The sequence below is a fragment of the Leptidea sinapis genome, chromosome 25, assembly GCF_905404315.1.
Source record: "Leptidea sinapis chromosome 25, ilLepSina1.1, whole genome shotgun sequence".
Taxonomy (NCBI): Eukaryota; Metazoa; Arthropoda; class Insecta; order Lepidoptera; family Pieridae; genus Leptidea; species Leptidea sinapis.
Window position 1 is genome coordinate 9,283,878 of NC_066289.1, and position 14,813 is coordinate 9,298,690.

At 38.3% G+C, this 14,813-nt stretch overlaps 1 protein-coding gene across 2 annotated transcripts in view; it reads left to right on the forward strand.

Annotated features, from left to right (window-relative positions):
• Positions 1-7,718: 7,718 nt before the first annotated feature.
• LOC126972160 (protein bicaudal D) overlaps positions 7,719-14,813 on the forward strand; it is a 43,672-nt gene continuing 36,577 nt past the window's right edge. The window contains exons 1-2 of one of the 2 annotated variants that reach the window (XM_050818761.1): positions 7,719-8,060; positions 9,546-9,686. In XM_050818761.1, coding sequence (XP_050674718.1) covers positions 7,845-8,060; positions 9,546-9,686 — 357 coding nt within the window. In that variant the 5' untranslated portion in view covers positions 7,719-7,844. Of the gene's footprint in view, positions 8,061-9,545; positions 9,687-12,456; positions 12,807-14,813 lie in introns of those variants that run through there. The other variant, XM_050818762.1, reaches the window with a different exon arrangement.

Consider the following 14,813-nt stretch of genomic DNA (forward strand, 5'->3'; position numbering starts at 1 on the left):
TCTTTTTGCATTTAAAACATTTAACAATATAGTTTTTATTTTTGCCACGTTGTCTACTATACAGCGCCTCTTGTTCAGAGTTTTGTTCACTTGTACTAGCTATATTTTTTCTTGCCTCAGCTTCTTCAATTATCTTTATTTTCAAGTTGTCTGGATCTGGTAGATCATCCCTGGATTCTATTGCAATTCTAAAATTTTCAAAAGATTGTGGTAAGCTGTAAAGCATCATAATACTAAGAAGATCTTTATTAATTGGTATGTCCATATCTGCTAGTTTATCGACGATATCCATAAATTTATTCAAGTGATTGACAATATTATCACCATCTTTCTTCTTCTTCAATATCAACTCTTTTAATAGGCTTGCTTTTCTTCCAAGACCTTTGCTATAATATATGCTTTCTAGCGTATCCCAGACATCTTTACTTGTTTGACAATTTTTAACTTGTTTTAATTCGCCCGGTGATATTATGAGAAATAGCTCGGCTAATGCTAACTCATCTTTTTCATATAGTCATTCAATGCATCACCTTCTCGCGTTGGTCTCTTAATTTTATTTGAAACATAGCTCCAAAGGCCAAGTTTTAATAGTACGGCTTTTGCATGGATCCTCCATGTATCGTAGTTTTCTCTTTTCAATTGTTCTATGTGCACGTGATTACTCATTTTTCTCTTTTATTCCCGTTTCTGGGCCCATAACCTGTTATATGAGATAGAGCAGAGTATCAGCAGTAGACTATGAGCAAATCAGTGCATTCACCATTTTTTAATATAAGAAAACAACTTTATAAATTAATTACAACTTTTTATAAGCATGACCACGTAATAACTGCTTTGTAGTCATAGTAACCAAAAGTCACTAATTTCTTCTTCTATGAGTAAGACCTCTATGATATCACCGCCGCCCACATTCTCTGGCAACACCAGAGGAATCACAAGAGCGTTGCCGGCCTTTAAGGAAGGTGTAAGCTCATTCCACAGCTTTGTAGTACGAGGAAGAAAGCTGCTTGAAAACCACACTATGCAAGACCACCACACATCCAGATGGTGGGGATGATATTCTAACTTGTGGCGTGTGATAGTGGAATTCGGCGGCAGGAATCAGGTTAAACAGCTCTTCGGAACACTCCCCGTGATAAATGCGGTAGAAGACACACAATGAAGTGACGTCTCTACGCAACGCCTAGTGATCCAGCCGTTCACAGAGCACTGGGTCCCCGACAATTCAAGCTGCTCTGCGTTGCACGCGGTCAAATGGATCGAGTTGATACTGGGGTGCGCTAGACCAGAGATGACAGAAATACTCCATGTGTGGCTGGACCTGCGCTTTGTAGAGCGCTAGAATGTGGGCCGGTTTGAAGTATTGCCGTGCTGTATTAATGACCCCCAGATTCTTCGAAGCCGATTTGGCTTTGCCCTCCAGATGGCCACGGAATTGGCAATCGCTCGATTTCGAGACCCAGTATTCCGATACTAGGCGAGGCTTTAAGGGAAGAGTTGTCGAAGAGCGGTGATACGGCAGATGGGGTTTATTTTGTGGTAAACGCGCAAACTTGAGTCTTCTGGGGGTTAAATTGGACAAGGTTCAATTTACCCCATTCCGCGACCTTCCCGAGAGAGGACTCGATAGAAGACACAAGTTTCTCCCGGCACTGGTCGACGATTTCCCGAGAGAGACCTGCATGGCCCGTGTATCGGCATCACCAGTGCTGTCGTCTGCATAGCAATGTATGTTGGAGGTGTCCAACATATCATTGATATGCAATTTATTTTTTAATAATTTAAGTAATTATATTTGTGTATGTCCTTTAAAGTCTTACAGCATGTATATTTGTATCAGGTATAAAATAAGAAAATAAAACCTGTTTCAATCTTTAGCTCTTATAGTAGTGATCGTCCGTCACTACCATTTAAATTAGAAAATAAATACTCTTAGCTTGGTGGTATACTTAAACGTAACATTGGCTTATAACTTGTGGTATACACCTTCCACAGTAGCCACAGTAGTAATAATAAAATAGAATAGAATATGATGAGTTCATTTTAATGAATCTCATGAATTTTATTTAAACCGAAGATAAATTAATTTTTCAATTATATAACAAGCACTGAAAAGCTAAGCTTCTTAATAAGACGTATGAAATTTGAAATAAAATTCTAAATAATGGTAGTACCAGGCCTATCTCACTCCCCGTGTAGGTATCGAAAACGTAGTAGGTACGTGCAGTGGCCACGCCTTTTTTTCAAAAAAGTACAATTGATACTCATACTATTTACTGCATTTGTAAAAAAACTGTCTGTGAAGAATAATTTAACACCAAAAACGGCCGTGGTGTACATGAAAGTACAGTAGGTCAATAAAAAAGTATTTATTAAGAAAAACTTCATAATATGGGATAGAAGCTCCAGGATTAATCCAATCTGTCTGGGACACTCTGTATATAAAAAGTCTGATAAAAATAAGGTTTCAATATTTAATAACAAAACTAAACTATGTTTTATTTTAAAAATAACGTAGGTAAGTATACGAATACGGCACGGACCAAATATATTTTAAATACCTTACGTTATTACTTGAAGCGGCAGTTTTTTACCCAGTGCGCTATGTTTTTGTTGAGTAGTTGTCAAGTAACGGGAGGGCGCACGAATGTACGTCAGTGAAACTAGCAAGTCGGTAACACACTAATTTATTGTCAGCTGTATCGTAGCGATGAACGCCGGGTCGCAGCCCGCACACATAGATGCATCTATACAACATCCCTTCCCCTTAAGCTAAGAAACATAATTAAACCTACATCTTAATAATGAACTACTTATCTATTACAAATATCTGGCGAAGGTGTCGAGAAAATCGGACTTATTGCCCGTCGCCTACGAGGAGTGGCGGCGGTGTGGTAGCCAGCGCGCGGTGGTGTCTCCGGGCAATCTACCGGTCTCTCTGCTTGCCCAGGCTCCAGTGCCAACTCTCCTTCCCTTCCTGGTTGTGAGACAGTATCGCCATGGACTTCAGCAGGTGATACGTCTGGTCGTCGCGTGCCACCGAAGACATTCGTGGTCTGATCTGATCGATATGTCTGGTTATTTCACAGTCCAAATTTGGCACATATACCACATACATAACGCGTCCAATTTTCTTTTTTATAATTCCTTCAATCCACGAGAATTTTTTAGTATCACTATTTTTCGTTATCCAAACATTATCATTTTCTTTAAAGTCTGCACGTTGGACACCTTTGTAATTTTTAGCCTGTGAACACTGTTTACGTTCGACGGTATGAGTAAGATCCGTAGACGAGAGCTTCGGCACGAATGGCAATTAAGTCCAGCCTTGAGCGTAACGCGCGCCCAAATACTAATTCCGCCGGCGAAAGATTAGTGGTGCTGTGCTTAGAATTCCGGTAATCAAACAAAAATTTATTAATTTTCTCGTGTAGATTTTTTTTATTAATTCCCTCTAAAATAATACCCCTTAACCCCTTTTTTACAATTTTTACGAGACTCTCCGCCTGGCCATTGCTGGCTGGATGATAAACTGGACTTAGAACATGTTCAATACCGTTACGTTTACAAAAATAATTAAATTCTATCGAAGTAAAAGAGGTACCGTTGTCGCTCACCAACGTATGTGGAACTCCAAACCGTGACATCGTCTCATACGATTTATTTATAACTGCCTTCGAATTATATGTCGAGGACATGTCGTAACATTCTACCCATTTACTGTACGCGTCTACAATGATTAAAAACATACAATTATGAAACGGACCCAAGAAATCCACATGAATCCGGTAAAACGGATGCGGCGGCAGCGGCCAAGGTGCGAGTGTGGCGTGAGGCGGTGCAGGGCGTAGCGCACAGCACACGCTGCAAGTCGCTGCTAGCGTCTCTAGCGCCGCGTCCACGCCCGGAAACCACAGTCGCTTGCGAGCCTCCGCCTTCATTTTCACTATACCGAAATGTGAACTATGTAGTTCCTTGCAAGTAGTACTTTGTAATTTTAATGGAATAACAACTTTATGTCCACGCATAAGAATACCATTTTCGTATGACAACTGTGATCGACAATTAAAGAATGGTCTTAAATTAACGTCGTCTACTTTTCTAGGCCAGTCTTTCATCACGTACCGTGTAACTATAGGTAGATAGGGGTCGCGAGCCGTTTCGCGCCGCATGTCACTAAGTGTCACCGGCAGGTCGCCGTCAACTATAAAATTGACGTATGTTGCGCGATCTTCGCACTCCCCCTGTTCTTCCTGAGTTTCCGTAAGCCCCCCTTCCCCGCATGACCTAGACAAATAATCCGCGCTGTTCAGCTTGCTTTTAATATACTCTATAGTATAATTGTATGCAGTTAAAGATATGGCGTACCTCTGCAGGCGGTTTGCGGACACTTCCGGTACCCCTTTATGTTGCCCAAAAATTGCTAGTAAGGGTTTATGGTCTGTTCGTAATGTAAAGGGTTCATACCGACCATACAAGTACTGATGGAACCGCCTTATGCCGAAAATGATAGCCGTAGCTTCTTTTTGAATTTGTGCGTAATTTTTTTCCGCCGAGTTCAATGTCCGAGAAGCGTACGATATCGGTCGTTCTAACCAGTCACTGTCTACTTGTGACAATACAGCACCTAGCCCGGTCGGCGACGCATCGACTGTCAATATTATCCTGGCCCTAGGGTTAAAATGCGCTAGTGTTTTATCAGACGATAATATGTTTTTAATTCGAATAAATGCGGCATCATGAATGCCAGTCCACTCCCATTTTGTATTTTTATTTAATAAATTATATAATGGACTTAAAACGGATGAGGCGTCGGGCACAAAGTTCCTATAATAATTTGTCAGACCAAGAAACGACTGTAATTGTGACACGTTTTTAGGCTTAGGAGCTTGCATTATAGCTTTTATCTTATCTAGCGACTTCCTAATTCCGTATTTGTCTATGACATGACCTAAATATGATATCTCATCTTTGAAAAATTCGCATTTACTCATCTGTACCGTTAACCCAGCGTCATCTAAACGTTGTAACACCGTATACAGCCTATGTTTATGCAGGTCTTTATTTTTCCCCGTAATGAGGATGTCATCCAATAGGAATATGATTCCATCTATACCCGAAAGGAGGCATTCCATCGCCCGTTGAAAAATAGCCGGCGCGCTCGACAACCCAAAAACTAAACGGGTAAAATTGAAGAGACCGCGGTGAGTGTTAATGCATGTGAGATTTTGAGAATCTTTATTTAAAATAAATTGATTGTAAGCCATCGACAAATCAATTTTACTAAATTGTACGCCTCCATGTAATTTAGCTAACAAGTCATTTACTGTTGGCAACGGATATTGGTCTATAACCAACTGTTTATTTATTGTAACCGAATAGTCGGCACATAACCGTATGGTTCCGTTCTTTTTAAAAACAGGTACTACAGGCGATGCATATTCAGAATGTTCGTCAGGTTTCAAAATGCTTAATGTTAATAACCGATCGAGTTCCTTGTCTATTTTTTCCTTTAACGCGTAAGGCACTGATCTCGCTTTAATAAAAATCGGCTTCGCATCCGGTTTTAAGTGTAACCTGATTTTATACTTATTAAAAGATCCAAGATTGTCAGAGAAAACATTAGGAAACTGATTAACAAGTTGTTTGATAATATTAGACTCACATCTGGCCTGCCCCTCGGTGTACAATGCATGCACGGCCGCGCCTCTTGCGGGTGCTAGCTCCAAGTCAAACTCATGAATGAAGTCGCGACCTAGCAATGGCGGTCCGCGTGCGCACACTACATAAACATTCAATACATGCGTTTGACCATTATATGTTATAGGCAACAATGCAACTCCAACTGTTTTAATATTTTCACCCGTATAACTAAATAACTTTTTGCTAGTGACTGACAACGGTAGATGCATAAAATGAGACTTGTAGGTACTTTCGGATATTACGCTTACCGCTGAACCGCTATCGATTTCAAATTCCAAAGCCAGACCACTGATCATGACGCGCTCCATCATCGGTTTCCCTTTTAAGCACCGAATATTAAAAAAAGATTTACCGTCGTCTCCATTTTCCACTGTACCCTCATCTACGTACTTTACTCTCTCACCGTTAGGACACATCTTACGTAAATGACCCTTATTATTACACTTTTTACACTTATAGGTTTTATAACGACACTGATTAGCCTTATGGTTGGTAAACCCACACACACTGCACTTTTCATTCTTGTCTATGTTGAACACCATATCTGGCCTCGCTGCGCCGACGCCGCTCGCGCCTGGCGCCGCCTGTGACGCGGCCTGCCGTGCACACCGCACGCTCTCTGCCAAATCGATGGCCTTAGCGAGGGTCAGCTCCCGCTGGTCCTGCACTAACAGCTTGTCCCGCTCACGTCCTGGTGCCATGCCCATGATAAATTTATCCAACATAGCTTCTTCCAAGTTCTTGAATTCACAGTGAGCTGCTAATCCTCTTATCCTGGCTGCCCATTGAGTGTGACTCTCTCCTGGTCGCTGTGTTGCGGCGTAAAATGTCGACTTTTCCGCAAATCCGAGTCTTTTAGGTGTGAAGTGATCGTCAAGTAGTTTCACTAACTCCTCGTATCCTAATTCTTCCACCTTCTTGGGTAACGCCAGGTCACTTGCTAATTTGAACGATGATTCACATAACGATGTTAACAAAATCGCCCTCCGCTTAATTGTCGCTTTGTCCGTAGTTGAGGTTATGTCGTTAGCAATAAACCATTGATTTAAACGCGACTTGTAGCTGTCCCATTCTTGTGAGAGATGGTCGAAGGTCGACAGAACGCCGAAAGTCACGCCCGTAGACATTTCCACAAATTTTGAATACCTCGTCGCCACTGTTGAGTATTTGTCAAGTAACGGGAGGGCGCACGAACGTACGTCAGTGAAACTAGCAAGTCGGTAACACACTAATTTATTGTCAGCTGTATCGTAGCGATGAACGCCGGGTCGCAGCCCGCACACATAGATGCTAGATGCATACAACAGTTTTAAAACTTGAAAAAATACTTACACTAAAGTAATAAATTATAATTACTTATTTATTTAACGATTTATTTTATTAGGTACAAGTAGTATTTATTTAAAATTATTTGGTTGCCATGACGGATATTATTAGTCTTACAGATTGATACATTTATTAAAATGTGATAGTTATGTACGGTTCTAATATATGCGGTATTTTTTGCTACAGAGGAAATCTAAACTTAACTAATTCATAATTAAAAAACAGCTTTATACCTAATACTTACATATCACGAAAATCTACATCAACATTGTAGTCAGAAGATGTCCATTGCTGGACAAAGGCCTTCCCCAAAGATCGATGCGGCGCTGCCCTCATCCAAACTATTCCGGGCGATCTTGACCAGATCATCGGTCCATAATTATTATGTTATTTTAATTAAAAGTATCAATATTAAAGCAGATTAGAGCCATCTATAAACTTATCGAAACGTGTGACCCATTGTAATTCTAACTCAACACAGCGAGTCGTCGGTCCAATTGAAGCCAATTTAGTCATGTGTGATCACGAGCTTCCAACCTCGCAGTTACAAATTTCCTCAGCAGATTGATTAATAATATAATAAGTACTTAAAATTGGCCTCGCATACCATCCCCTTAACACAGTTCATTTAAGAAAAAACTCGAACTGTCAAGTGTCAACGTCAAAACGTTTATACAAGTATACTAAGTTAAACTGTTAAAACATAGGTACTTTTGTTGAGAATGTAGAAACATTAATTTACACGTTTTAAATGTTGATTTAATGAAATTTATTTGTTTATGAATATATAACATATAATCTGCCTTACTGTCAAAATGGCAGACAAAGCTCAAAGCGATTTTGCAATCGCCGAGCTGAAGGCGGAAATTGAAAGGCTAAGTCGTGAGTTAGACCAAGCCAGCAGTGAAAAGATCCAGTCGGCGCAGCTGGGTTTAGTCCTTTTGGAAGAAAAGAGTGCACTCCAGCAAAGATGCGACGAATTAGAAAGCCTGTACGAGAACACGAAACACGACCTGGACATAACACAGGAGGTTAGATGCCCTACATACTTTACTGAAGTTATTTTTGCCATAATGTATGAGAACAATGTAGCAGGTGAATCTCCTATAACTGAACTGAGACCTGTTTTCCTTCTATAACTATATTCATTGAAAACGAATACAGAATATAATATCTAACATACTAAACATACCTTTACTCTTAACATTAAATTGCATGCAAATGAGATTACTAAATCTTATAAGAATATTTAATTTCTGTATTAAAATAGCTAACTTCTTCAGTATTTAGTTATTGTTATTATGTTGTAAAGCCAGAGAGTGAAAAATAAATTGTATTAAACTGTGAAATGTGAATCTTATACACCAAAAATACTGAACTTAGTTCTAATCACACTCTAACAAAAATTTACTTTTTTGCTTGGATATTCATTGATAACTTTCAAGATAAGTAAAATCATCTTGATTAAATTTGGTTATGACGGAACATGTTAATTTTGGATACAACTTAGGGACAGCTCTAAAGCATACTTCCAACTTATAGGCTGGTAACACTTTTCTTGACCTCTTGTGTTGTAGATGTCCACAGACACTTGCCCATGGTTTACCACTTCCCATCATGTGTGCCCCTTGCCCATTTGCCCCTACTTATATAAAAAAAATGTAACTTCAACAAGCTTCATGGCTCTTTGAGCTCCTTTGTAATGTGGTATATTTGTCTATTAAAAAGGTCCTTATCTAAGATCAGATAAAAAAAAAGAGTTTGTTAATGAGCAACGATTCATAAATGTAAAGAAATGATTTCATCATTGCATGATTAACACTGTGAATCTACAAAGTCTTCATACATGTCCAAAGGTGGTCGCCTCACATCACATCCTATCATGAAAGACACTTGGAATTTAAAAGGCAAAAGGCATTTATTTTCTCAAAATTGATTCCTTTACAATTCTTTTTGATTGATTTTAACCGCTATGGAAACAAATTGCGCTGTGAGAGAGAAGAAGTGGCAAGAAACTCTCCCAGCATTCTTTTTTTGCGCTCTTTTCAATAAAAATATAATATCTCCCTCTTATATAAAAAAGAAATCATATTGTTTAGTAGTTAATTGTTATTTATTTAATGGGTAGTAGTCAATATAAATAAGAGCATGCAGTTATTATTAACTGAAATGAATTAAGAAAATTACTCTAATTCAAACAAACACCCCTAAATAAAAAATGCTTAAAGCATGTACTACTAGATCTACTGTGCTTAAAGATCCTGGGTTTGAATCCCGGTGGGTGCAAACATATGATGAATATGAATGTTTGTTTCTGAGTCATGGATGTTTATATGTATTTATGTATGTTTAAGTAAGTATATTATTGTCTTGTACCCATAGTACAGGCTATGCCTAGTTTGCGGCAAGATAATTAGTGTAAATGTGTGTCAATATTATGATTATTATGCTAATTAAAATTTGAATTAGAGAATGTGTTAATCTAACCGAAATTGTAATAACTTTTGTATGTTTAGGCACTCATGAAACTTGATACAACACAAAAGGTGACCACACAAAGTGGTATAGAACAAGAAAATGCTCTACTTAATGAGTCTGCTGCGATGGAGAGTTCACTTACATTGCAAATTTTTGAACTGGAAGGAGAAACAAAACAGGTATGAATATATTATTAATAAAATTTACTGAAGTAGGCATTATTTTATGGAAATCTATAATTATTCATATGTTGTGAGCAAATTCGTGCACAAGAATCGAAGATAAGAGTCTCATGCCAGAATTTGGCAAGTCAACATATCCTGAGGATGCCTCGTGTAGATGCGAAACACATGTCGAATTATTGATTGAAGATATCTTAGCGGAATTGACACTGAAGAAGGCTCACAACATTTGAATATATTATTAATGTTTAGTTGATCAAGTGATTATTAATATTATGAGTTTTCTTTATTCTTTTTCAATAAAATGTTCGCAATGAACCACCTATAACATATGAAATTAACACTTACCTAGGTTCAAAAAACTCTTTTGTGATTAGAAGTGACAAGGTGAGTAATCATTAACACTAGACAAATGTCTCTCAAAACTCAAAATTTTGTGAGTTACCACAATTATGTTTGATCCATTGATCTCAATGTTATGTTAAATGTTGTATATAAGAAGTAATAGGCTGAAGCAGTTGTTTAAACGTAAATTTCTAAAACCCCAGTAGTAGTTTTCAAACACTAGTTGAATAAGGTGCCACTCTGGTATCTATATAGCTAATCTAGAAAATTACTGACACAAAAATCCAAAAAGAAATAGTATTAGTGCAGATTAATTATTTGTTAATTTCAAATCTTGCCAAATTTGAATTATGTAAATATGTAATATAAAATCTACTTCTTTTTTTTTATATTTATAATGAACTTTTGTAATGTTTTAATTTTATAATGCCGTTTTGTAGGCGTCCACAGCTTCTTCAGGTGATGAAAATCTCTGACCACGCAATTTATTCTTTATTTTAGGGAAAGTATAGAAATCATTAGGGCTTAGGTCGGGGCTATACGGGGGATGGTCTAATAATTCTATGTTTTCTAGCTCTAAAAACTCTTTTGAGCTGTGCGTGGTGTGAGAACTCGCATTGTCGTGATGGAGGATGATGCGGCGGTTACAGTTCTCTTTACGGAGTTCAGAAACAACCTGTGGCAAACAAATGCTAGCATACCATTCTGCATTAACCGTTCTTTGTCCCTCAAGAGGAATAGTCGCAACATGGCCGGTTTTGGAGACAAACGTGGCCACCATTTTTTTTTGTAACACTCCGTTAACGAACAATTTTTGTTGGCTTTAACTCATTTTCGAACACCCAAACTCGTGATTGGTTTTTTGTATCGGGTTCGTACGCGTATATCCAGGATTCGTCACCTGATACGATGTTGTATACAGCATTTGAGGATCCTGCGTGGAATCTTTCGAGAGTTCTGACGCACCAAGTAACGCGAGCCGCTTTTTGCTCTTCACAGAGCAAATGCGGTATCCATCGGAAAAACAACTTTTTTACACCTAATTGTTCATGCTAGATTATTTGTATTTGACTTATGCCAATGGCTAAAGTTGCCTGAATTTCGCGGTATGTCGATCTTCCTCAATCAGCTTACACACAGCATCAACGTTTTCTTTGGTGACTGCAGTCTTGGGACGACCTTGACGGGGATCATCACTGAGCTTGACACGTCCACGTTGAAATTCAGCAAACCAGCGATAAATTGTGGTTTTGGATGGGGCTTCATCACCAAATGCAGAAATCATCCGGTCAACACACTGTTTTTGTGTTAAACCACTTCATAAAGTCATAATAAATCATCGCTCTAGAATTTTCTCAAGTCAATTCCATTTTCTCAACGACTAAAGAAGTTTGAAAAGACCTTGTGACAAGACCGAGATTTTTTTTTAAATAAATAAATGGTGTTCGATTTTTAAAACCTTTCTTCTAAAAGGACTTTTCAATTAAAAAGATTTTAATATGACAGAAACAGTGAAAATATTCAATTCCCGATACTTTTAGTGTAGCCCTCGTACCAATCATTTCATTAGTTACAAAGACAAAATACACGGAAAATAGTATTATCAAATTCAATTTTTTTGTTCAAAATAGAATATTGAACATCAAAAACTACTTAACCATTCCAATGTTTATCCTTAGACCGGAGAGGAACAAGAGCAAGAAATGGAAGTTTTGGTTACAAATTAAATTTGATACGAAAGTTTAATATGGTTATTATCAGCCGGAAGACGTCCACTGCTGGACAAAGGCCTCTCCCAAACGGTTTCCACGACGATCGGTCCTGCGCTGCCCTCATCCAACGTAGTCCGACGATCTTGACCAGATCGTCGGTCCATCTTGTGGGGGGCTTACCAACACGTCTACTACGTCTTCCGGTACGTGGTCGCCATTCGAGGACTTTACTGGCCCAACGGCCATCTGTCCGTCGAAATATGTGCCCTGCCATTCCAGTTTCGCAATCATTAAATATGGTAAATGTTTATACTAACCATTCATAAGATTTCGAAGCGAAGGGTAACTATGATACCGCTGTTCGTCCGTCCGACCGACTGACTGCCTGTCTATCATTAGCTCAAATTTTCACACAGAATGTGTTACAAATTATATGAAAAGTCAATATTATGATGAAATCGAATGGCAAACAATATGTTTCTTCTAAAAAAGTAGCGATATATGGTCGTACGATGGTACGGAATGCATTTACGGACCGCCCGCGCGTCGTAAAAAAATCACAGAATAATAAACTAATGTAAGTAGTCATTCGTAAAGTGTTAGTAAACTCCCCAGACATGTGACGAATGGCATGAGGCATCCATCGTTTAATGAAATGAGAGCAATTGTGAATCATCCCGGCGGAGACCCTCGGGCACGGCCAGTTAGCGCGGCGCAACCATTTACAAAACACCCGTAACTGAATCACGCGTAATTTACAGGAGTGAATGATTTATAATCACTTTCATCTAAACTCCGGTTGATCGAAAGGACAATGACGTAACTTGAATGGCGTAAGCGCACGCCTTATCCATAACTCTGCTCCAGAAATAAATGTTTATTCGGCCGGCCTTGATTCGCTCGCGCCGCGTTCGTCAATGAAGTGATTTTTTTAGAAATTCTGTAGAGTGAGTGCGTAGTGGTAGTGTCAAGGTACGTGGGGGTATGTTTGTGTGACTGTGATGCCACGCGGTTACTGGTCGACGGTCGCTGGTCAACGAAAATGAACGAACGTGTAGAGGTACAGTAGACATGTCGAGGTTTACTTTAACGTGTCTGATTTCAGTGTTTACTGTGTAAATGGATGTGTAGCGACGTTTGATCATGTTACAAGTTATTTTTCTTTTTGGCAATAATAAGGCTCACTTAATGCTAACTCCTGCGGCGGAAATATCAATAATCTGCTGCCGATCCAGTTTATTTTACATCCCAGTTATTCACAAACTGAAACAGAAATGAGTACACAACAGATCGTGGCCTTTACCTATATTTATAAATGATGGTTCGGAGTCCCTTGAGAATTTTAATGTATACTAAACATTTCACAAATTCTGCATGCGATGGAGACTTTTAATTCAATATGAAAAACATTAGAGATTTCTGTGGTAATAACGGCTTAATATTATTCATAGTTTAATTCCCAAATATTTTCGCGAATCTAGAAAGTTTTGATTGCATTTCATTAGTAGTAATCATGTAATTTTTAGTGAATTAATTACAGCTTTAATTTGTTATGTAAATACTAATTCTTATAAATATACAATATCATATGTGAATATCTTATTTCATTAAACGACTGAAGTATTTATTTATTCTTTTATAAATCAGTAAGAACATGCGTGTATTAATTATGCACAACCTTTTAGTACACATCTTTTATTACCTACATACTCTGTGTAATATAAAGGTCATAGCTCATTAGATCAACGCAGCACAGCCGATTCGCGCCGCCTCGCCTTTTGCGGTTACTTTCATTATATTATTATAAAGTTGCTTGGATATATGCTCTCAACATCAACCGTATCGTCAACGGAACGCCTTTCAAGATGTCCAGGCGAGGTCGGCGCTTCTATCACTCTGTGACAACCCACAGCTCGCATGCTTGAACTTTTTGTACGGTGCAATGCCAACGCACGTCCAGAGTGCACCGCGCCAGGTTTAAAAACGCAGTGTCCAGCTGTGTAACACTTGTCGACAACGAGTGGACGCCGGCCGCCGCTCTAATGAGCTATGACCCTTATTTTTTAACAAAAATACACAGCAATGCTCCTGTGATTCATGAGGGCACGAGGCTTACTAATCAGAGGAGAACTGGATCCTGTTTGTCTTTATGACAGCTGACCCAAATGGTATTGAGCGGCATCACCAACCTATAACAGTGGCTATATGCTTTGAAACGTACACACAATGACCGATGCTAAGGACCCGTAGGCAACACTGATTAAATACTATGTAATATCTGATTCAATGAATTCAAGAAAAGAACACGTTAATCGGGTCAGGACATTGACAGTTGTGGCGTGCATTTGTTTTTGAAACGTTGGTGAAATATTTTAAGAAAATACCGTTTTGTTCAGTGATAGAAATGTATCTAGTAATTTAAGCTCAAAACAAAATCACATTTATAAGTCTTGAAAATTACATCGTCACCAACGAATAATTCAAAATTATTAGTTTTATTTATACACTATTTTCCGAGTTATACATATCTTTTAAATCATGTGGCTGACTTATAAATATGTGATTCTTGTATATTAAGCTTAAAAGAGATACAAACAAGTTTTGTGGTCAATGTAAAACAGCCATATCGCAAATTTCTTGTGTGTTAAGAAATGACATAAAAATGCTCACAATGCGATGTAGCCATATAGGGAAAGTCGTGTCGTGGCCATCATGTACCACAGCGCGTTATAGCAATGTAATAAAAATATATAAATAAAATTCATTGCGTCCTCTGTACTAACGTGAAACTAACGCTCGATTCTAATCTAGCAATGGTTAATTTGCTAAATGAAGTTAACAGGATACGTTCAATCCTGATTCAATATTGTGGGTCGGCTACTGCTCGTAATCGTGGATTAGTGATGTGCTACAAGCGCGTCTATATCGATTAAGTACGATAATGTTAGGTGACAATTTTCAATATTTATTAGTAATTATTTGTTGCAGTTTTTTAATATTCGAATTATACACAGAATACCAATCATTGTTTTATAAAACACTGAGGAAGTGAAAGCTAAAAAAAAGA